This window comes from Humulus lupulus, chromosome 1, assembly GCF_963169125.1.
Source record: "Humulus lupulus chromosome 1, drHumLupu1.1, whole genome shotgun sequence".
NCBI lineage: Eukaryota > Viridiplantae > Streptophyta > Magnoliopsida > Rosales > Cannabaceae > Humulus > Humulus lupulus.
The window spans coordinates 236,311,648-236,335,870 of NC_084793.1; the positions used below are offsets into that span (position 1 = coordinate 236,311,648).

The window sequence follows — 24,223 nt, forward strand, 5'->3', positions numbered from 1 at the left end:
AATCAAATTTTTACTTCGGTTTTACGTCCTAAAGTTGTGATCTTAACTATCAAACTAACTCATAACTCCTTAATGGCAAAGAAACATCATCCTATACAACATCACCCATTAAACCCCCTACTGTCATGCATCTCAACCCAGGAACATAAGAACTTAACAGTCAATCCACAAAGGCATGCACGGCAAAAATAAGGAGCATAGAAGTTTTGAGACTTACCAGAGAAAAGATCGTGGAGGTTTAAAATAATTTCGAGCGTCGACGAACTGACGGGCTGAATCTTGAAACGCTGGAAGACGATCTCCAGAAGAGAATGGAGGTTCTGATTTTAGGGTTTCTTGAAGGAGGAATAAATTGCGTAAAAAGGAAAAGAAGACTCTGGGAAGGCTATATATATTTTGTCCGTGGCATGAAAGAGGAAGTAATCACCAGTTTCCTCATTTTCGAAGCATGGGGAAGGGTGATAGTCATTGAAAGGTTACTTGGGAACCGAAAAGCCATGATTAGACAAGGGTAGGTTACTTTTCCCAAGGTTGCACGAACTACTCTGACAGGTCTGGTGGGGTAATTGAAGGGTCGTTTCCTTAAAGTTTATTTATTGTTGGTCGTAATAAATAAACTTGGGGGGCAAATGTTATCCAAAAAACAAGCACGGATGATGTGGCAGATGATTTCTGAACACGTGGCTGACACCTAGCAGAGTTCTGTTAGAGTATCGACCAGTAAGATATTGCAAGCACAACGGTTGAGTTTTTCTTACGACCAGCATGGTCGTACACTCCGCATATTTCAAGATGATTTTATAAAGATCATAGTCAATCCCGAGATTGTCTCCAATAATTCCTGATGATCCGATTAATTAGGAGATAATATCTATAACAAATTAATGTAATCCTCCTGGAGCCTATAAATTGTGAAAGATAGTTCAAGGAGGGGACTTTTGGCTTTTTGATTACTTGAGAGTATAGATTTACGAGAGAATCAGAGCTAATACATTACGATATATTGTTTATTCTTTAGAGATTGGTGAAACTCATAGAACCCTAGTTCTTTGATCACTCCTTTAAGATCTCATATCAATAATAGCTCAAGTGGACGTAGGTTATTACTAGTTTCTGGGGCCGAACCACTATAAATTCTTGTGTGCTTTACTGTTTTTGTCATTATATTCATTCCAACATATCTGTCCACATCAAACATTTTGACTCCATGTCAGTTGACCAAAATCAGGGTCAACATTTAGATAGTTTAGATATTATAGTTTTTTCTTTTTTTAATAATTAAATAATAATCATAAATTTGAAAAACGTTTTTCCTAAAAAAAAAAAAGGAGAAAACGTACGTAAAAAAATAACTTGTGAAGAATTTTTAATTTTAGATATTTATAGATATTTAGATAATTTAGATATTATAGTATTTTCTTTTTTCAATAATTAAATAATAATCATAAATTTGAAAAATATTTTTTCTCAAAAAAAGAAAATGAGAAAACGTACATAAAAAAAATAACGTGTGAAGAGTTTTTAATTTTAGACATTTAGATAGTTTAGATATTATAATTTTTTTGATAATTAACTAATAATCATAAATTTGAAAAAGAAGAATTAAAAAATGTGAAAAATTTAGAAAATAGAAAGAATACTTTGAAGCAATTTTAGAGTGTCACATCATCTCCTTTATACTCTCTTTTATATAAATATATAGAAGTTTATATATTATAGTTTTTTTTAATAATTAACTAATAATCATATTAAAAAAAGTTGAAAATTTTTACCTTTAAAAATAGGAAAAAATATATTTTTTCCTGAACTATAGCTTATAACTCTACAAAATAGAGTTATTTTACCACTTTTTATGTGCTAATTGTTGCTTAATTCTTTAGTTTTTAATTGATTTATTAAGTTTTTAAGTAATTTTGAATTTATTAGTCTTATTTTGATTTTATATAATTTTGTGTGTTTTTATAGTTATTTTATTGTAAAATGCTGTAGTTAATTATTTGAATTATTGTTGTTTAATTTGAGGTAAAAAAATGTTGTATTATTGAACTTAATGTTTAATATAAATTAAGTTTTAATTAATATTTTCATGGAATTTATGATGTATATTTGATTATTGAAAATATTTAGTTTTAATTTAATTTATATTTTTTTATAGGGAATTTGTTGTATTTTATTTGGTCTTGAAAAGCAAGAAAAATGAGAGAAAAGTGGTATTTTTGGGAGAAAAGATAGGGAAATTGGCATTTTTCCAAGGCCCAGTTGCCTGCCTTGCTGAAGTCTTTGCCCAGGCCCAATCTCTCCCTGCAGCTCCTTCTTCTCCTCCCACCAAGCCCACGCCTGCCAGCCCACAACTCCTGCCAACAGCTGCTCCATGCTCTCCCAGCCACGGGCCTAAGCACCAAAATGCCTCATTTCTCCTCAACAGCTTCTCCCCTTCACCAACGTAGCAACCACCAGCCATCAATCTTCAGCACATGGGCCCAAGCACTGAAGTTCCACCCAGCCACCTAAGTGCCTTCCCCAGCTGCCACGCCACCAACCATTCAGCTGCTCCAATTCCCTCATGAAGTCGAGCCCAGCAGGAAGCCCACTCCAGCCATTCTCCTTCCCATGCTCAATTCGGCCCAAAGCTCCAACAAGCCCAACGCCACCTGCCTCCATCCATGCCACCAACTGCCAACACCCACCTAAGCCACCAATTTTTGAGCCCAACAAATACACTTTTGTACCCTTGTTCCCTTTGCCAAAAATACCATTTTTTACCCAAACGTTTCTACACATTTTACCCTAAAACATCATCATTACACCCTACAATTTACCCATATTTACCATATTATAATTAATTTAATCAATTTAATTAATTTAAATTAATTATTTTAATATACTCATTTTGGCTATAAATAGGGAGTTTTGAAGACCATTTAGGGTGTCAATTTTAGAGGAGGTTACCATACCATAAGTTCTACACTTTCACAACCTCTCTATTCTCTTCATCTTCTTCTTCTTTTTGGTTAATTTTCTATGTATTTTTAAAGGAACAATTTGGGGGGTTTTTCCTCCAAATTTTCTTATTTATGTTTGTAATTTTTAGTTTGTATTTGTTATTTTAGTTATGAGTTTCTAATCTTTTTAAGATTATTAAGGTGATGATGAAACAATATGTAACTAGATAGTATTTATTTTGTATGTTGATTTCCCATTTTGTGCAACAAAGTTTATGGAATTTTCTTCTTCAAATATTTTATTTCATCTTGAATATCTTGTATTTTAGATTGTTAGAACATATTTAAACTTTGTTCTTCATTAGTGCAAAAACATAATATTCTTTGTGTAAGATGTGTCATTAAATTGTACACATCCAATGCTTAGAACAAAAATATTATGTTTTGCCTTATTAATAATGTTTATTGATTTATTTTTTATTTCATTAGATTGATTTACACTAAATGCTTTGAAATTATAATTTGAAAAGTGAAGAAAAATCCTATCTTTTTAGAAGTAATTTGTGCTTAAAATTATAAATCTATTTGGAAAATGATAGTTTGATTTATTTTAACTATCATTAAAACTTGGGAATCAATGTACTTTTAAATATTCTTGAGCTTATATTTTGTGGATTCTATTATCTTAATAATCTTTCTTTTACCATCTTGATTTTTACTTTTAATTTATGTTATATATTTGTCTTTAATATCTTTATTATTGTCTTTTATTTTACTTTTATTGTTACAAACTTTCATCAATCTTTGGAGCTATGTTAGAATTTATTAATTTTGATTTAAAATAGTTTTATATTCGATTTTAGACAACTCCTTTGGGTTCGATCTCGTGCTTACACGAACACTACTCTATAAATACGATTCGTGCGCTTGCGAGTATAAATATTTAAAACATACCCGTTTTGGGTCACATCAATAACACTCGTAGACTTTTGCTCCCTAAAATTTTTTGTTTGTCAAAAATACTCCCGAACTTTAGCATTTGTAGACTTTGGCCCATTACATCCAAAATAGTAACGGTTTGCTGACGTGGCAGTTAAAAAAATATTTATAAATAATTTTTAATTAATTAATTAATTAATTTTAAATTAGAACAATAAATAAAAATAATTTCAAAAAATAAAAAATTAATAAAAACTGATTTTTAAATTTATTAAATTATATAAAATCCAATAAATAAAAAAAATCAAGAAACATAAATAGTTTTTAATCCAAATATAATTTAAAAAAAACTAAAATCAATATTTCTAAACTAAATTATACTTTGAACTAAACTAAATTAAAATCTTTAATTTTTTACTAGATTATTTTCTAAATGTTTTTTATTATATACGTATGAAATATATATTTGGTTGAGTTTTAATTTAATTTAGTTTAGAAATATTGATTTTAGTTTTTTTAAAATTATATTTGGATTAAAAAAAATTATGTTTATTGATTTTTTATTTTATAGGATTTTATATATATAATTTGATAAATTTAAAATCAAAATTTATTAATTTTTTATTTTTAAAATGATTTTTATTTATATTTTCTAATTTAAAATTAATTAATTAATTAATTTTTTTTAACTGTCACGTCAGCAAACCGTTATTATTTTGAACATAAGTGGCAAAAGTCTATAAGTTTTATAGTTCGGGGGTATTTTTGTCAAGCAAAAAAATTCGGGGGGCAAAAATCTACAAGTGCAATTGTTAAGGGGGGAAAATAACATTTTGTCCTTAAAAATATTATGCTATATAAAAAAAAAAACTCCACCAAATAACCTTCCTTTAGCATTATAATATAACCATATACCTTCTTAAAAGTTTTTCACAAAACTAACCTTATACCTCTGTGAAAAGTCATCAATGCCCTTAGGAGAAATAATCTTTCTTTCTCTTCTCTTCTCCCCAATATTTCTCTTCTCCTCTCTCACAATTTTGCACCCACACACCACCATCAATTTTTGTATTATTTCTTTCTCCTCACCTTACTCACGAATTGCAACTAACATCTTTATCTATTAAAAGTTTTGAAACTTCTCTTCAAAAGTTATCAAAGTTGAAGGATTTTTTTTTTTTTTTTTTTATAATAGGTAAGTGTTGACCCTTGATTTGGCCAACGACACAGAGTCAAAAATACAACAGGAAATGTGATAACAATTAAGAGTTTAATCTAATGGTAAAGAAGAAACACAAACGATTTATAGTGGTTCGGCCCCAATGAATGGTAATGACGTACGTCCACTTAGTGCCATTATTAATATTGAATCCCAATGTCGTGATCAAAGAACTAAGATTCTTGAGTTTCACAAACTTTGGGAGAATTATAATAAGACGATGAATAATTGCACTATATGCTCTCTCTTTCAATACTCAGAAAAAAGCTTTAAAGAAAAAAAGTCCCATCTTTGAGCTATTTCATGCATATTTATAGGCTCAAGGGGGGTTACATGGGCCAATGGGCCTTAACTCTTCTTAATATCCGCGTATCAAGGTAATAAAGGTGAAATAATCAACGTAGTTATTACAAGATTATGACCGTTAAAGGAAATAAACCGAATCATACAACCAGCCTGGTCGTATCTAATAGCTAAGCTTTGATGAAGCATCAAGGAGCTGGTCGACAGACGAACAACACCCCTTCTTAATGACGCTGACACGTGTTACCCATGTGTACAAAATTCCTGCCACATCATCCGCAACCATTTTGGATATACCTAGCAGCCTACCGCTGAAGGGTCCTAGCATTGTTTCTGTCCGTTGGTAACACGCCTTGCGTCAGATACTCTATTAATGGTGCCATCCATGTATCCGCCACCTGGATCACCAGAGTGGTCTCCTTTGCTTGGATGCTTGGCACAGATAGCCGTTCAACTGGCACTATGTTCAGAGTATCAGCATCATTCGCACTTGCTAACTTGGCCAAAGCATCAGCGTTTGAATTCTAGTCGCGAGGTACTTGCTGAATGGTGTACTTGTAAAACTACGCTAATGGATCCTTTGTTTTGTTTAAATAAGCAACCATCTTTAAACCTCGGGCCTGGTACTCTCCCATGACTTGATTTACCACCAGCTGAGAGTCACTATAGATGTCAAGTACCTTTATATTCATGTCCCTGGCTAATCGTAACCCAGCGAGCAACACTTCATACTCAACCTCGTTGTTGGAAGTAGTGAAGTCAAACCTGATTGCGTAGTGAAATCGATGCCCTTCAGGCATAATCAGAATCACACCTACCCCTGCGTGATGCTCATTAGAGGAGCCGTCTGTAAATAACTTCCATGAGGGAGTTTGGTTCTGAGACTAAGGCTCTTTGAGCTGCTTGCTATTTGAAAGTCCAGTGAACTCTGCAATGAAGTCAGCCAAGGCTTGCCCTTTTATCGCTGCTTGCGGTAAGTAAGAGATATCGAACTGCCCAAGTTCGACCGCCCATTTCAACAATCTACCCGCGGCCTCTGGCTTTTGTAGAAATTATTGTAGAGGCTGGTCGGTTAAAACTGTGATTGGGTGAGCTTGAAAGTAAGGCCGCAGCTTCCTAGAGGCCAAAATTAAGCAATAGGCTAACTTTTCAATAGGTGGGTACCGCAGCTCCGCTCCAATTAGCCTTTTGCTCACATAATAAACAGTCTTCTGGACGCCTTCTTCTTCTCTTACTAAGACAACACTAACAACATATTCTGTATTCGCTAAGTAGACAAACAAAGTTTCCTCATCGACCGGCTTCGATAGAATGGGTGGTTGCGCCATGTGAGTCTTCAATGCTTGGAAAGCCTGCTCGCACTCCTCCGTCCATTCAAATTTCTTGTTGCCTCTAAGTAGATTAAAAAATGGAACGCACTTGTCCGTTGATTTCGAAATAAATCTACTGAGAGCAGCAATTCTTCCGGTCAAACTTTGAACATCCTTAATCTTTGCTGGCGATTTCATATCGACTAGGGCTTTGATCTTCTCGGGATTGGCTTCGATTCCTCTCGAGTTTACTATAAATCCCAAGAACTTCCCTGATCCTACCCTGAAGGAGCATTTGAGGGGATTCAGCTTCATCTAATATTTGTTCAAGACGTTGAAGCACTCTTGCAAATCCTCTATATGCCCTTCTGCCTTCTTCAACTTAACTAGCATGTCGTCGACATAGACCTCTATGTTTGTTCCGATCAGCTCCCTAAACATGTGGTTGACCAGTCGCTGGTAAGTCGCACCAGCGTTTTTCAAACCGAAGGGCCTTACTATGTAACAGTAAAGCCCAGTATCAGTCTGAAAGCTAGTGTGATCCTCATCAGGAGGATGCATACTAATCTGATTATACCCAGAGTATGCATCCATGAAAGAGAGAATCTCGTGCCCTGCAATGGCATCGACCAGTTGGTCGATTCTGGGGAGCGGAAAACAATCATTTGGGCAGGCTTTATTGAGGCCTGTGAAATCCACGCATGTTCGCCATTTGCCATTTGGCTTGGGAACTAACACGGGATTAGAGACCCCCGATGGATAAAACGCTACCATGATGAATCCATTCTCCTTCAGCTTCTTGACTTCTTCTTTTAAGGCCTTTGATCTATCTTGTCGAGCAGCCTCCTTTTTTGTTGTACTGGTGGAAATTTTTTGTCTATATTAAGGACATGGCTAATGACTGCAGGGTCTATTCCGACCATGTCTTTATGCGACCAGGAAAAGACCTCCTGGTTTTTCTTCAAAAATTCCACTAGTGCTTGTTTTGTTGTTGTCTCTAAGTTTTTACCGACTTTCACAACCTTGGTCAGATTTTCTTCATCGAGTTGGACCTCTTCAAGGTCCTCGATGGGTCCTATTTCTTCATCAAAATCCCCAAAGTGAGGATCCAAGTCTCTATCCTCACTTTGGGCAACACCCTATTTGGTGACATTATCATATGACTGGGCCTGAACATCAATTGCCATTTGCAACTCTTTTCCGAGAACATCTCTCGACATACCTTTCTTCGCTTTAGTTATCGAGGCGTTGTAGCATTCCCTTGCTTCCCGCTGATTTCCCAACACGCATCCTACTCCTGCGTCGGTTGGGAATTTCATGGCAAGGTGCCATATTGAAGTGACGGCTCGTAGGTCGACCAGAATTGGCCTCCCAATTACAGCATTATATGCCGAAGGACAATCGACTACTATGAAAGTAGTGAGTAATGTCCTATTAGCAGGTGCAGTACCAGTTGTAACTGGAATCCTAATCGACCCAGTTGGGGCAAGCCCTTCGCCGGAAAAACCATAGATGGTTTGGTTGCATGGCTCTAGGTCCTTGACGGACAGCTTCATTCTCTCCAGTGAAGACTTGTATAGGATGTTGACCGAACTTCCTGTGTCAACCAACACCCTCTTCACCATCATGTTGGCAATTTGCACGTCTACGACCAGCGAATCGGAGTGTGGGAATCGTACGTGCTGGGCATCGTCTTCAGAGAAGGTTATCAATTCCTCCTCTGTTCGAGCCTTCTTTGATGCTCGATCCTTCACACTCATCATCTCGATGTCCTGGTCATGGTGTAGGGTTTGAGCGTATCGTTCCCTTGCCTTCCCACTATCTCCTACAAGGTGTGGGCCACCACAGATGGTGAGTAACGTGCCTGCCACATGAGCTGGCTGTAAAGGTGGCGAGCGTTGGCGTGCAGGCGCCTGCTCGTTGCCACCTTGAGCCTCTCGCTAAGACCCTCTTGCGGCTCGCACATATCTCCTTAGATGTCTCTGCCTGATCAGGAACTCAATTTTGTCTTTCAACTGGTTACATTCGTTAGTGTCGTGCCTGTAGTCGTTGTGAAAACTACAGGATTTCGTCATATCTCTCTTAGAGATATCCTTTCTTATAGGTGCGGGTCATTTATAAGGCACGTTAGAGCTGGTCCCCTGGTAGAATTCTGCTCGACTTTCGACAAGTGCCGTGTAGTTGGTGAATCTCGGCTCGTATCGATTGCCTTTAGGGGGTTTATTCTTAGAAGCTGAGGGCTCATTGCTTGCCCGTTTTCCACCATTCCTACCATTGCCATTCCCGTTGCCTTTGTCATTGCCATTGGGTTTCTCCGACCCGTTGGCGGCCTTGGTGGGCTCTTCCTTTGGCCCCTTGTCTTTAGTTGGAGATTTCCCCTCATTGGCAAACGCGTCCTCGAGCTTGATATATCGATCAGCCTGATCCAAAAACTCCTGGGTACTTTTTACCCCATTTTTTCTCAGGCTACTCCAGATGGGTGAATGGTGCCTAACCCCAGTAGTTAGGACCATCATCTTGCCTTCATCACCCACTGTCTTGGCTCCAGCTGCTGCTCGCATGAAATGCTGGACATATTCCTTTAAGGGCTCTCCCTCCTTCTGGCGTATCTCGACTAGCTGGTTGGCCTCAGTGGGGTGTATGCGACCCGTGTAGAATTGTCCGTAAAATTCCTTCACGAACATCTCCCAAGATACTATACTAGCAGGAGGGAACTTAAAGAACCACTCCTGGGCAGTGTCAGATAGTGTCGCGGGGAAGATCCTGCAACGGGCATCTTCTGACACTTTCTGTATATCCATTTGTATCTCAAATTTGTTAACGTGAGATACTGGGTCTCCGTACCCATCAAAGTTTGGCAGTGTCGACGTCTTGAATTTACTGGGGGTTTTAGCCGCAGCAATCCTCTGTACAAATGGAGTGCCCCTCCTTTTATCGTACTTTATGTGGGACGTTCATCCTTCGACAAGCTATTGTATTGCCTGGTTCAGAGCATCAATCTGAGCCTGAATCGCTTCTGGGACTGCAGGGGCGACCAGTGCCGGGGGAGCATACTCATCATGCCTTTCACGACGGTCATTGAGTATGTCCCTTAAATCGTCATCCCTGCGTCTCTGCTCGCTAACTCCTAGCCGATCAAAGACGTTCTGCTGCCTGGGTTGCCCCCCAACGTTATGGCTAGCTGGCCTATTTTCTCTAGGTGGGGGGCTTATGCCTCTGCCTCTTTCCTCATTCCTCCGACCAGCATTTCCTCTGCCAGAGTCAGCTTCATTATAATCGCAGTCGTCTTTAACTGGGGCCGGCTACGGTGTGACTGACTGTTCATGCTATTTCCTCCTCGGGCTGAAATTTCCAGAGCATCAGGGGGAGGCTTGCGCTGGTCGTTGGGTCCCCGTGCATTGTTATGTTGTGGGAGGCCCCTGACCGCAGAGCCTGACTCGATGTTCCTTCTGTTGGCAGAAGGACGCTGTCCCCTGCTTGGTGGATTCGGCTCTTCGTCCCCTGGACGTCTAGGGCTGCGGGGCGGCTGCCCGGCCCTATTCTGCCTCGGGCGCTGGGGATTGCCTCGACCAGCCTGAGATGGAGGCTGTTGCTCAGGATCCCTAACTGGGGCGTCATCTTGAGCCACGGTGGTTGCTCCGGACTTTGATGGCTTGCTGAATGGAGCGGAGGACTAGGATTGGGAGCTCTCTGAGGCGGCGCACTCGGTGGCTGATCTGGCTGAGAGGCTGGCACAGCCTGACTCTGAGCCAATTGGATGGCTGCTTCGAGAGCGGCCATGGCATCCCTCTACTGACGGTCTATGTCCGCTTGCCGCTCACTCAACTCCTGGCGCTGGTGTTCTATTTCTCTTTACTGCAGCGCCATTGTCTCCGCAGTATTCTCCTGATTGGCCCTCAGATTAGCCAACTCGTCCTGTGACACCCCTAGTGTTGCCCTCAGCATTTTCGAATCTAACTCCTCCTCCTCATACTCTAAATATGGTTCATTCTCAGCCACATTTGGGGGAGGAGCTTAGGATGATGCAGCACCAACGGTCTGTCCAGCTCTCTTGGATGTCTTTGCCATTAGACTTTCTTACAGTTTTTTGATCAATCTCTCAATGAAAGCACCAGAATGTTGACCCTCGATTTGGCCAATGACACGGAGTCAAAAATACGACAGGAAATGTGATAACAATTAAGAGTTTAATCTAATGGTAAAGAAGAAACACAAACGATTTATAGTGGTTCGGCCCCAATGAATGGTAATGACCTACGTCCACTTAGTGCTATTATTAATATTGAATCCCAATGTCATGATCAAAGAACTAGGGTTCTTGAGTTTCACAAACCTTGGGAGAATTACAATAAGACGATGAATAATTGCATTATATGCTCTCTCTTTCAATACTCAGAAAAAAGCTTTAAAGAAAAAGAGTCCCCTCCTTGAGCTATTTCATGCATATTTATAGGCTCAAGGGGGGTTACATGGGCCAATGGGCCTTAACTCTTCTTAATATCCGCGTATCAAGGTAATAAAGGAGAAATAATCAACGTAGTTATTACAAGATTATGACCGTTAAAGGAAATAAATCGAATCATACGACCAGCCTGGTCGTATCTAATAGCTAAGCTTTGATGAAGCATCGAGGAGCTGGTCGACAGACGAACAACACCCTTTCTTAATGATGCTGACACATGTTACCCATGTGTACAAAATTCCTGCCACGTCATCCGCAGCCATTTTGGGTAAACAGTAAGTGCTATTGCTGTGTATGGGTTATGAGTGTTATATAATGGTTTATAGTTGTTTTTTGAACTATTATGGGCTTACAAATTTGTCAAAAAATGAATTTTATGTTGAGATGACAAATTTTTAAGTGCTTTCTACAAACTGAGATTTTTATGTTCGGACATGGTTCGAACATCATTTGCACATGGTTCGAACATTGTTCACGCATGGTTAATACATTGTTCAAATATCGTTCGCACATGATTCAGACACTGTTCACACATGGTTCGAACATGGTTCAGATATCGTTCCACATGGTTCAGACATCATTCACACATGGTTAAGATATCGTTCGCACATGGTTTGAATATGGTTCGAACATCGTTCACACATGGTTCGGATATCATTTGCACATGGTTCAGACATAATTCAGACATCATTCACACATGGTTTGGAGATGGTTTGCACATGGTTCCCACATTGTGTGCGAACCATCTTCGAACCACGTGCAAACGATGTCCCAACCATGTCTGATCATAAAAATCTTAGATCGCAAAAAGTACTTAAAAATTTGTCATCTAAACATAAAGTTAATTTTTTGACAATTTTTTAAGCACATAATAGTTCAAAAAACAACTATAAATTATTATATAACACACACTCATAACTTATACACAATAATAATACTTACTCATTATCAAAAATTATTTTTTCCTTCAACTTTGATAACTTTTGAAGAGAAATATTAAAATTTGAAATAGATAAAGATGTTAGTTACAATTTGTGAGTGAGGTGAGGAGAAAGAAAGAATACAAAAATTGCTGGTGGGTGTGGGTGCAAAATCACAAGAGAGTAGAAGAGAAAGATTGGGGGGAGAAGAGAAGGAGAGATTATTTCTTGTAAGGGTATTGAAGACTTTTCACAATATGAGGTTAATTTTGTGATTTTTTTTTTTAAAAGGGTGTATGGTTACATTATAAGGATAAATGAATGTTATTTGTTTGAAAAACAAAGAAAGCCAAAATAAAAAATCTAAGTTGAAGCCGAAGCCGAAGCCGAAGCCGAAGCCGAGCTGAAAATATTATGGGCTTTAAATTGTCGGTCGTCTAATTAGGCTGTGACGGTGAGAGGCTACTATTCTCTCACTCCACACTCGCACTCTCTATCTCTCCCTAAAAAATCGTATTACGAGGGGGAAGAGAGAGAAACATAGACAATTATATGTATAGCTTCTCTCTCTATATCTCTCTCTGCTTTTGGTGGTGAGCTTCTTCTTCTTCTCCTTCTTTGCTCGCTCGCTTCCATTTCACGAAACCAATTGATACTCTAAGCTGCCCCTACATTTCTCTCTCCTTCGCTTTCTCTCTCTTAAGGTCAGCTTCTTCCTCTATCTTCTATTGCATTCATTGTAGATTGCAATTTTCCGGGAAAGTTTTCAGGTGAAGAGGTTTTTTCTACTGATTTTCGTTGGAATCTTCTTGAGAAATGTTGAATAAGTTTCTTTCATTTTCTGTTATTATTCCGTTGTTGGGTTTTTTGTTTTGTTTGACTCATTTCTGAAAGTTTAGGACTTGATTGGATTGTGGTCGATCTGCTCTGGATTCGTTGCAATCAAGCCAAATCTTGTTAGAAGCTTGTTGTTTTCAAGGAATGTGATTAGGTTTTAATTGGAAATGGGGGTTTATTTTTTGTTAATGAATTGGTTCAATTATGGTTAATTGAGTTGAGTTTGCTGCGTTTATTCTCTTTGGTTTGTGTTATTATTATTATTTTGCTCTATGATCAAAACTGAGCATAATTGGATGAAAGCGAAGTCGTGTGATGAGTTATTTATGCAGTAGTAGATTAGTTCGGTCGAGCTTCGTTAGCTCATTGATAGTAGTAATTGGATTGGGCTCTATGCATTCATTCAATTTTATGGCTTTGGTTATTCTAGCTTGAACTGCCTTGTATATAGTGGTGCCTTCAGCTCGATTAGTATGGTCTGATCTGCATCTTCATGTAGTTGAATGATCATTGGGATTTTGTACTGCTCTTTGGCAGGAGGGTTGATGATTTAAACTGTGTTTCTGAGGCAGATCTGGAGAAGGGCAGGTTTCTTGGTTGATTTTCTTTGGAATTGTGAAGTAAAGCAAAGCTGGCGGCGACACTGTCTTGGAGGTTTGCCAGCAATGGCAGCAGCCTTGCCACTAATGATTTGGTTTGTTATCGACACTTTTGCTCGTTTAGTTTATTTGTTAAATTTTTTTTGGGGGAGAGCAAGAAAATTGAGGAGAATTGATCTCTTTGGGGACATGTGGGGGAGGTGACTGGATCCCGTTGGAAATGCAAGATCTATTAAAAACATAGAAAATTCAGTATTAAAAACTTACATGCTAATAGGTGTAGAATGCCAAAGCTGCTTTATACCCAGTGGGAGCTAAAGTAGCTGAAATTGTCTTTGGTAATGCTGAAAGCTGGTTTTCATTTGTGTGGGATAATATCCATGCACAAATTTGTGCAACTTATAGCTTTTTGGGCTGCTTGCAGAATATCAAATCTTGCAACAGAGTTTTTGTTTTATTTACGTATTTATTTAATAGTTAAGTTTTTTTTATTGAGATGCTCGATATACTTCCCACCAGGGAAAAAAATGGCCGTCTTTCCAATTTTTTTCATAAATAGACAACAACAATACAGGGGTATTTTCTGAAATTTATTTAACTTTGCTGACATATACCTACTTACACATAATTTATACTATTTTAGGGATAGTTAATAGTTGGCCACTTATATTGGCTTTGTTCACTATATCAGTCATTATTTATCTTTGGTTTCCTTTAACTGGAAAGTTAATGGTTTTTGTACTTATGTTCGTTGCTTGCATTTTCATGGTTGCAGGAAAGAAATGGTGATATGAAAGTTCAAGATTCAGAGCCTCCAACTCCACTTTCTGTTGCAAAGATGGGGTCAAGGTTTGTTCAAGTTTCAATATATGCAATTTGCAGTTGTTTTTCACTTTAATCGTTGTTAAGCGGGTTATTGTATGCTTATAGTTTCTGGAGTGGGAACATTCCATTGTTAAGGCAAGCATCTGCATCTGAATATATTTGCATTATACCTTTGAAGTCATTTCTAGACTTTTTAATATTCTCATTCTGTACAAATAGTACAGAGACTTCATGCAATGAGAGCTGTCTTAGCTTAGATACTCTGTATGTCTTGTATTGTCACTCACTAATCACCAATTATGAGCGTTCCAGATTTTATTTTCCATCTCCAACAATATGGTTGGGTTAATTGCCACTTGAGGCTAGCTCAAGTTGTGGGGTGATTGTGTGTGCAGGTAAGGGGTCTGGGGTTCAAACCCCAGTTGGGACTTACTAAGCTAAGTGTAACTGTTTATAATAATAATTAGGAAGAAGAGATGGTTAGGATAAATACACTTAATTCAAATGTCCCGACTCTGTTGTCAATGAAGTAGTTCATGACAATTTGCAGATCTAAATATGTGAACTTGTTCTTCTTTTTGAAAGGCATATATTATTGGCTACCCTTATGCTTATTAGTTGTGCTTCTCATCTTTCCATTGTCATGAACCCTTCTATTTTTGTATTCTGCATCCCTTTATTTTATATTGAGTACCTTTGTTTTTTGTTTTTTCATAAACTTTATATACCCTGTCAACCTAGGGACATGTGGTGTAAAGAACCATTTTATGTAGAAATTAACAATCTTATACATCCAGCCATAATTAACCAGAACGGCGATTAAGTTTTGCCAATGTTAAGTCTATTAAGTTCTTGTTTTTTGTTTGACATGCTTATATTGTTTACAGAGATCGTAGTGGCATGGAGGATCCAGATGGGACATTGGCAAGCGTTGCCCAATGCATTGAGCAACTACGACAGAGTTCCTCATCTATACAAGAGAAGGAGTATTCATTGAAGCAATTGCTGGAACTTGTTGATACACGTGAAAATGCTTTCAGTGCTGTTGGATCTCACTCCCAGGCAGTACCAGTGCTTGTTTCTCTTCTTCGATCAGGATCGCTTGGTGTGAAGATACAAGCTTCTACTGTATTAGGTTCTCTATGTAAGGAGAATGAACTGCGGGTAAAGGTCTTGCTTGGTGGATGCATTCCACCTTTGCTTGGTTTACTCAAGTCAAGTTCAGCAGAAGGTCAAGTTGCTGCAGCAAAGACTATTTATGCAGTTTCTCAAGATGGTGCTAGGGATCATGTTGGATCAAAAATATTTTCAACTGAAGGGGTTGTGCCAGTGCTTTGGGACCAGCTAGGAAATGGACACAAGAATGGTAATTTAGTTGATGAGTTGTTGACTGGGTCACTAAGGAACCTTTCAACTAGCACAGAGGGATTCTGGACAGCAACATTACAAGCTGCAGGAGTGGATATACTTGTAAAGTTGCTGAAAACTGGACAGTCAAGCACTCAAGCTAATGTTTGCTTTCTTCTGGCATGTGTGATGATGGAGGATGCATCTGTTTCTTCTAAGGTACTTGCTGCAGAGGCAACCAAACAACTACTCAAGCTCTTGGGACCTGGTAATGATGCTCCTGTTAGAGCAGAAGCTGCAGGGGCTCTTAAATCTCTCTCTTCTCAGTGCAAAGAAGCAAGACGTGAGATAGCTAATTTTAATGGTATTCCGGTTCTAATAAATGCTACAATAGCCCCTTCAAAAGAATTTATGCAGGGTGAGTATGCTCAAGCATTGCAGGAGAATGCTATGTGTGCTTTAGCAAACATTTCTGGTGGTTTATCATATGTCATATCAAGTCTTGGTCAAAGCCTTGAATCATGTTCTTCACCTGCCCAAGTTGCTGACACCTTAGGGGCTTTAGCTTCGGCTCTGATGATATATGATAGCAAAGCAGAATCAACTAGAGCTTCAGATGCGTTGGATGTTGAGCAGACTTTGCTTACACAAATCAAACCTCGGTTGCCATTTCTTGTGCAGGAACGAACTATAGAAGCCCTGGCCAGTTTATATGGAAATCCTATACTCTCAACTAAACTTGCAAATTCTGATGCAAAACGTTTGCTTGTTGGTTTGATCACAATGGCAACAAATGAAGTTCAGGATGAGCTTGTAAGAGCACTTCTTACACTTTGCAACAATGATGGAAGTCTATGGCGTGCACTTCAGGGCCGTGAAGGGGTTCAACTCTTGATATCTCTTCTTGGACTTTCATCTGAACAGCAACAGGAATGTGCAGTTGCACTTCTTTGTCTGTTATCTAATGAAAATGATGAAAGTAAATGGGCTATTACTGCTGCTGGTGGCATCCCTCCTCTGGTTCAGATTTTAGAAACTGGGTCTGTGAAAGCCAAAGAAGATTCAGCAACAATCCTTAGGAATCTCTGCAATCACAGTGAAGATATACGTGCATGTGTTGAAAGTGCTGATGCTGTTCCTGCACTTTTATGGCTTCTCAAGAATGGAAGTCCTAACGGGAAAGAAATCGCAGCTAAGACTTTGAATCATTTAATCCACAAATCTGATACTGCAACAATTAGCCAGCTGACTGCATTATTAACCAGTGATCTTCCTGATTCTAAAACATATGTTTTGGATGCATTAAGAAGTATGCTTTCTGTGGTTCCTCTCAATGATATATTGCGTGAAGGTAGTGCTGCTAATGATGCAATTGAGACAATTGTTAAAATTTTGAATTCAACCAAAGAAGAGACTCAAGCCAAGTCTGCATCTGCTTTAGCTGGAATATTTGAATCTAGGAAAGATTTACGTGAAAGTGGCTTTGCTGTTAAAACTCTTGGGTCAGTTATGAAGTTGCTTAATGTTGAATCTGAAAATATCCTGGTTGAGGCCTCACGTTGCCTTGCTGCAATCTTTCTTTCAATCAAGGAGAATAGAGATGTGGCTGTTGTTGCTAGAGATGCGTTGTCTCCATTAATTATCCTTGCTAATTCTTCTGCTCTAGATGTTGCAGAGCTGGCAATGTGTGCTTTGGCAAATATTATTCTGGATAATGAAGTTTCAGAGAAGGCAGTAGCTGAAGAAATTATTCTGCCTGCTACAAGGGTTTTGCGTGAGGGTACTGTCTCCGGTAAAACCCATGCTGCAGCAGCAATTGCTCGTCTCCTTCAGTCTCGCCAAATTGACTTTGCAATAAATGATTGTGTTAATCGTTCTGGAACTGTTCTTGCATTAGTTTCTTTTATAGAATCTGCTAACAGTGGATCTATTGCCACAACAGAGGCACTGGATGCACTTGCAATTCTGTCCAGGTCTGGTGGAGTTAATGGGCAGATCAAACCTGCATGGGCAGTTTTGGCTGAATACCCCAAAAGCATAACCCCTATAGTTTTATCTATTGCCGAAGCATCACCCACACTGCAGGATAAGGCTATTGAAATATTGTCACGACTTTGCAGAGATCAGCCTGTTGTTCTCGGAGACACAGTTGCTATTGCCACTGGATGTATATCATCAATTGCCAAAAGGGTGATCAATTCTACAAACTCGAAAGTTAAAATTGGAGGAGTTGCACTTCTTATTTGTGCTGCAAAAGTTAGTCACCAGAGAGTGGTGGAAGATCTTAGTCAGTCAAATTCATGCGCCCTTCTCATTCAATCTCTTGTAATGCTCAGTTCTTCTCAGTCTTCTACAGAAAATATAGTGGTTAATGACAAAGAGTCCATTGGCATTTTCAGACATACTAAAGAAGAAACAAGGAAAGATGAATCTGCTATGAGCACAGCAGTTATTTCTGGTGTTGATTTATCTATATGGTTACTCTCTGTACTTGCCTGTCATGATGAAAAGAGCAAAAAAGTTATTATGGAGGCTGGAGCTGTTGAAGTCCTCACAGACAGGATCTCAAATTGTTCTTCTCGCTATTCTCAGGTAATCACCTTTCTTTCTTGACTTTGTATTTTATTCAATTTAAGGGCTAAAGAAAACATGCTGTATCAAGTCAATTTTAACTTTTTATATGTCATTAATCTCTCTCTCTCATGTTCTGTGCTGATATAAGCAGATTGATTTTCAAGAAGATAACAGCATATGGATTTGTGCTTTATTGCTAGCAATTTTGTTCCAAGACAGAGATATCATAAGATCACATGCAACCATGAAAAGTATCCCAGCAGTTGCCAGCATGTTGAGGTCAGAGGACTCAACAAACAGATATTTTGCTGCTCAGGCGGTGGCCAGTCTTGTTTGCAATGGTAGCAGGGGAACACTTCTATCTGTTGCAAACTCTGGTGCAGCAGGTGGGCTTATTTCTCTACTTGGCTGTGCTGATGGTGATATAAGCGATCTTCTTGATTTGTCAGAGGAGTTTGGTTTGGTGCGTTATCCTGATCAGGTGGCTCTTGAGAGGTTGTTTAGAGTCGATGACATAAGGGTTGGTGCTACTTCTCGGAAAGCGATACCTTTACTTGTTGATCTTCTTAAACCTATTCCTGATCGTCCTGGGGCACCATTTCTGGCACTTGGGATTCTGACTCAGCTTGCAAAGGACTGTCCATCAAACAAAATTGTCATGGTAGAGTCGGGAGCTTTGGAGGCTCTGACTAAGTATCTATCACTTGGTCCCCAAGATGCAACTGAGGAAGCTGCTACTGATCTATTAGGTCTTCTCTTCAGCAGTGCTGAAATCAGAAAACATGAATCTGCATTTGGTGCTGTTGGTCAACTTGTAGCAGTTTTACGGTTAGGAGGAAGGGCAGCCAGGTATAGTGCTGCCAAAGCACTCGAAAGCCTGTTTTCTGCTGATCATATAAGGAATGCTGAAACTGCCCGCCAAGCTGTTCAACCCTTGGTAGAGATTCTCAATACTGGCCTGGAAAGAGAACAACATGCTGCTATTGCTGCACTTGTTAGGTTGTTGAGTGAAAACCCATCAAGAGCCCTTGCAGTAGCAGATGTTGAAATGAACGCTGTAGATGTTCTTTGCAGAATCCTTTCATCTAGCTGTTCAATGGAGCTGAAAGGAGATGCTGCTGAATTGTGTTGTGTTCTTTTTGGAAATACAAGAATCAGGTCGACAATGGCTGCTGCACGATGTGTTGAACCTTTGGTGTCTCTTCTTGTAAGTGAGTTCAGTCCTGCACAGCATTCAGTTGTCCGTGCGTTGGATAAGCTCGTTGATGACGAGCAACTGGCAGAACTGGTTGCTGCTCATGGTGCAGTTATTCCTCTTGTTGGCCTTCTCTATGGTAAGAATTACTTGCTTCATGAGGCTATTTCTAGAGCTCTTGTGAAGCTAGGGAAAGACAGGCCTGCTTGTAAGATGGAAATGGTGAAAGCTGGAGTGATTGAAAGCATACTTGATATCCTGCACGAAGCTCCAGATTTTCTCTGTGCAGCTTTTGCAGAATTGCTACGGATATTGACCAACAATGCTAGCATTGCTAAGGGAACATCTGCTGCAAAAGTGGTTGAGCCTCTTTTTGTGTTGTTAACAAGATCAGAATTTGGTCCTGATGGGCAGCATAGTGCGTTACAAGTTCTTGTTAATATTTTAGAGCATCCACAATGTCGTGCTGATTATACTTTAACATCCCACCAAGCAATCGAACCACTTATCCCGTTACTTGATTCTCCTTCTCCGGCAGTACAACAGTTGGCAGCAGAGCTTCTATCGCATTTACTTTCAGAGGAACATCTACAAAAGGATCCTGTTACTCACCAAGTGATTTCTCCCCTAATACGCGTTCTCGGCTCTGGTATTCACATATTGCAGCAAAGAGCTGTGAAAGCTCTTGTTAGTATAGCACTAACATGGCCTAATGAAATCGCAAAAGAGGGTGGTGTTATAGAACTGTCCAAAGTGATACTGCAAAGTGATCCTTCCCTTCCCCATGCTTTGTGGGAGTCTGGCGCTTCTGTTTTATCCAGTATTCTGCAATTTAGCTCTGAATTTTATTTGGAAGTCCCTGTTGCTGTGTTGGTAAGGTTGCTTCGTTCTGGATCAGAAGGTACGGTAACTGGTGCTTTGAATGCTCTGCTAGTTCTGGAGAGTGATGATGCAACCACTGCTGAGGCAATGGCGGAAAGCGGTGCCATAGAGGCTCTGTTGGAACTTCTCAGATGCCACCAGTGTGAGGAGACTGCTGCAAGACTATTGGAAGTACTGTTGAACAATGTGAAGATTAGAGAAACTAAAGTTACAAAGGCTGCTATCTTACCATTGTCTCAGTACCTCTTGGATCCCCAAACCCAAGCTCAGCAAGCAAGATTACTGGCTACTTTGGCTCTTGGTGATCTATTTCAGAATGAGGGCCTTGCTCGAAGTGCTGATGCTGTTTCAGCTTGCCGTGCTTTGGTTAATGTGCTTGAAGAACAACCAACTGAAGAAATGAAAGTTGTAGCCATATGTGCCTTGCAAAATCTTGTCATGTATAGCCGATCTAATAAAAGAGCGGTTGCCGAGGCTGGTGGGGTTCAGGTTGTGTTGGATTTGATTGGTACCAGTGATCCAGAAACAGCTGTTCAGGCTGCAATGTTTGTTAAACTTTTATTTTCAAATCATACGATTCAAGAGTATGCTTCTAGTGAAACTGTCAGATCCATCACTGGTAAGTCATTGTTTACTCTCTTCCTGCTACTGTTTTCTTTCTTTTAAATGAAGAATATGTGAACTTTGTTTGATGTGGCTCTCTATAGTTTGCTGATGAAACTTTTTGCACTTAAACTTATGGTGAAAGGGAGTTAAACAATATGTATGTATACAGTATGGTTTTTCAGAACATGTGAATAAACCTTAGCCTTATGGCTTTACGCAATTTGTTGTTTTGTTCTCTCCTATTTTCTTTACTCAGCTATCATTGCTTTGCCAAGGTTATGTTCTTGTTTTTGTTTATATATTTATTGTCTGAAAAGGTACTCCTTAAATGTGCATGGATATAGTCAAAGACAGCTTCTATGTTTCTTTGTACAATTGTTTTGTATCATAACTGTAACCAGTGGTTTTCTTGGGTTGCTTTGCCTGGCAAACTAAGTTCTTTTCTTTCAAGACAATTCTAATTCACCTTTCTGATGTGACAGCTGCTATCGAGAAAGATTTGTGGGCCACTGGAACTGTAAATGAGGAGTACCTGAAGGCTCTTAATTCTCTTTTTGGCAATTTCCCACGTTTGAGAGCCACTGAACCTGCAACACTAAGTATTCCTCATCTTGTTACTTCCCTCAAGACAGGGTCAGAGGCGACTCAAGAGGCTGCCTTGGATGCACTTTTTCTTCTTAGGCAAGCTTGGTCAGCTTGCCCAGCTGAAGTTTCTAGGGCACAGTCTATCGCTGCTGCAGATGCCATTCCCTTGCTCCAATACCTGATCCAGTCTGGTCCACCAAGATTTCAGGAGAAGGCAGAGTTTTTATTGCAATGTTTACCAGGAACATTGGTGGTCATAATCAAGCGTGGGAACAATATGAAGCAGTCAGTTGGAAACCCTAGTGTCTTTTGCAAGCTTACACTTGGCAACACTACACCCAAACAAACCAAGGTAAGAGGGCTGTCCCATAGTTTAGTGTTGTTGCTCCTTTGTTCTTAATTAACTTTCTGTAAGTGCCTATCTGATGTTCGACCTTATTCTCTCGATGCACTGTCCTGTCTGTATTATGCATTAGTTTCTAACTGTGATTGATCTCGTCAATTTGTCAGATTGTTTCAACTGGCCCTAACCCAGAGTGGGATGAGAGCTTTACCTGGTCTTTTGAGAGCCCTCCCAAAGGCCAGAAACTTCATATATCATGCAAGAACAAGAGCAAAATGGGAAAGGTACGCATGCCATGAAAACCAAAGTTTGAAGGGATATAGAGAGTAGAAACTCTGCTTTGTAGTTTGTACAGCATTCAGGGCACTTTTTTTTTCTCATATCAAATTTATATTTTTGAGCACTAACCCTTCTCCTCTCTGTTCTTCCTTCTATTATTTTCTCTTTGGGATTTCTAAATGCTAACTAAATTGCTTTTGATCTTTCTTAAGAGTTCGTTCGGGAAAGTAACTATCCAGATTGATCGGGTAGTGATGCTGGGAGCAGTGGCTGGAGAGTACACCTTGTTGCCAGAAAGCAAAAGTGGGCCATCCCGGAATTTAGAAATTGAGTTCCAATGGTCTAACAAGTAAAAAACATAAAAATACTGAAAATTTGTTGTTCTACTGCACATTGAGTTATTGATAGAATTCATATTTGGAGGGGAATTATTTCTTTCTTATTCTTTATTTTCCCATTTTGGGTTATTTATCACATCCTTGTAAATAATGTACCAAAGATTTTGATATATGCCTTTTTGTTTCTTTCTTGTTCACAGTCTCGAGTGTAGTCATTGGTGAATGTAATATTTTGTAACTTGATTTGCCTGAGAAAATGTAAGCTTTTGATGTTGTGTGATTGGTCAATTTTAGAGGAATTACTAATAAGATGCATTCTGCTTTTACTCTTATAATCTTTCTGTTGCACTTTTTTTCCCTTTGGAAAGGGTGAATTGAAGAGAACCCAGATGGCCAAAATTAAATCAAGTCTCTAAGGGCGCAATTGTAGCAACTCCTATAATTTGATGACTAAATGTTCCCATAACCCATACTTTTCTATGCATTCTGCAAGAATACATTATGCATTTACTGATTACCAATTTTGTAAGAAATTAACTACCATTGTACCACTGCAAAATTGGTCGTCATCGTTATACCTTATATTTGAAGTTGGATTTTTAAGATTACCTTTAACCTTTAGGCAAAATGCGGCCAAGTTTAACACTGTTTGGTAGAGAAAGAAATTAGGATGGACGGAACATATCAGGGAAAGAAAATATAAGATTGAAAAGAAAGTTTTGTTTTCATTATAATTTTTTGGGTGGAGTAGAAGAAAAGAAAACTCGATAATTTTATAAATATATTTTTATTATTTTAAACTTAAATGAGTAAGGATATAGTAGTAATTTAATCATCTTATCAATTTGAAAATGCAAACTTGATGCTCTATGCATCATAATATACCCTATCTTTTGAGTATGCCAACTTTAAAAAATATGACTTTTGAAAATATTGGACAAGATTGCCCTTTCTTGTTATCTCTCCCCCTCTCGTACAACTTCTCTCTCAATCTCTTTCCCTTTCTCTATAACCATGGCACCACCACCACCATCTCCCCATAGCGGCAGAGCACACTACCTCTCCATACTGCCACTGCCATTAACGCCTCCACCACCATTGAAGCCCCACCTCATACCACCATTAAAGCTCTTTCATCATTTTTTTTAAAATTTTAATGATGATGAATCTAATTCAAAACTTAAATAAAAGCAAAGGTGACTAACGATGGTTTAGTGATGGTACCATAAAAACTTAATTTTTGGCACAAAACGATGGCTAACGATGGTATAACCATGACTTAGTGATAATTTGCGATGAAATTTGCTTGAAACTTTGGTGATACATAACTTTTTACTCGGATGTCAATTCGAAGTGATTTTTTTTAATTTTAATAGTTTTTGGAGATCTAAATGTTTCTAAAGGGTAGATCTCCAAAAAATATCAAAATTAAAAAAAATCACCGTAAACAGACATCTGAGTGAAAAATTATGCATCACCAAAGTTTCAAGCAAATTTCATCGCAGACCATCGCTAAACCATGGTTATACCATTGTTATTAATCATTTTGTGCCAAAAATTAAGTTTTTACGGTACCATGCTACACTATCGTTATCCATTGTTTTGTGCGAAAAATTAAGTTTTTATGGTACCATCGCTAAACAATTGTTAGCCATCATTTTATGCCAAAAATTAAGTTTTTATGGTACCATTGCTAACGCATCGCTAAACCATCATTA

The 24,223-nt window shown here is 38.7% G+C and overlaps 1 protein-coding gene across 2 annotated transcripts; it reads left to right on the forward strand.

Moving 5' to 3' along the window:
• Positions 1-12,621: 12,621 nt before the first annotated feature.
• Positions 12,622-22,793, forward strand: LOC133804457 (protein CELLULOSE SYNTHASE INTERACTIVE 1). Of its 2 annotated transcripts, none has more exons than XM_062242616.1 (8): positions 12,622-12,799; positions 13,470-13,626; positions 14,307-14,380; positions 15,244-18,295; positions 18,429-20,973; positions 21,443-21,897; positions 22,056-22,172; positions 22,380-22,793. In XM_062242616.1, the coding sequence occupies exons 3-8, from the start codon at positions 14,322-14,324 to the stop codon at positions 22,518-22,520; spliced, it is 6,369 nt and encodes a 2,122-aa protein (XP_062098600.1). In that variant the 5' UTR covers positions 12,622-12,799; positions 13,470-13,626; positions 14,307-14,321; the 3' UTR covers positions 22,521-22,793. The 2 variants fall into 2 exon arrangements, with proteins under 2 accessions (XP_062098600.1, XP_062098604.1); XM_062242620.1 differs by having other exon boundaries at positions 13,505-13,626.
• The last annotated feature ends 1,430 nt before the right edge of the window (positions 22,794-24,223 follow it).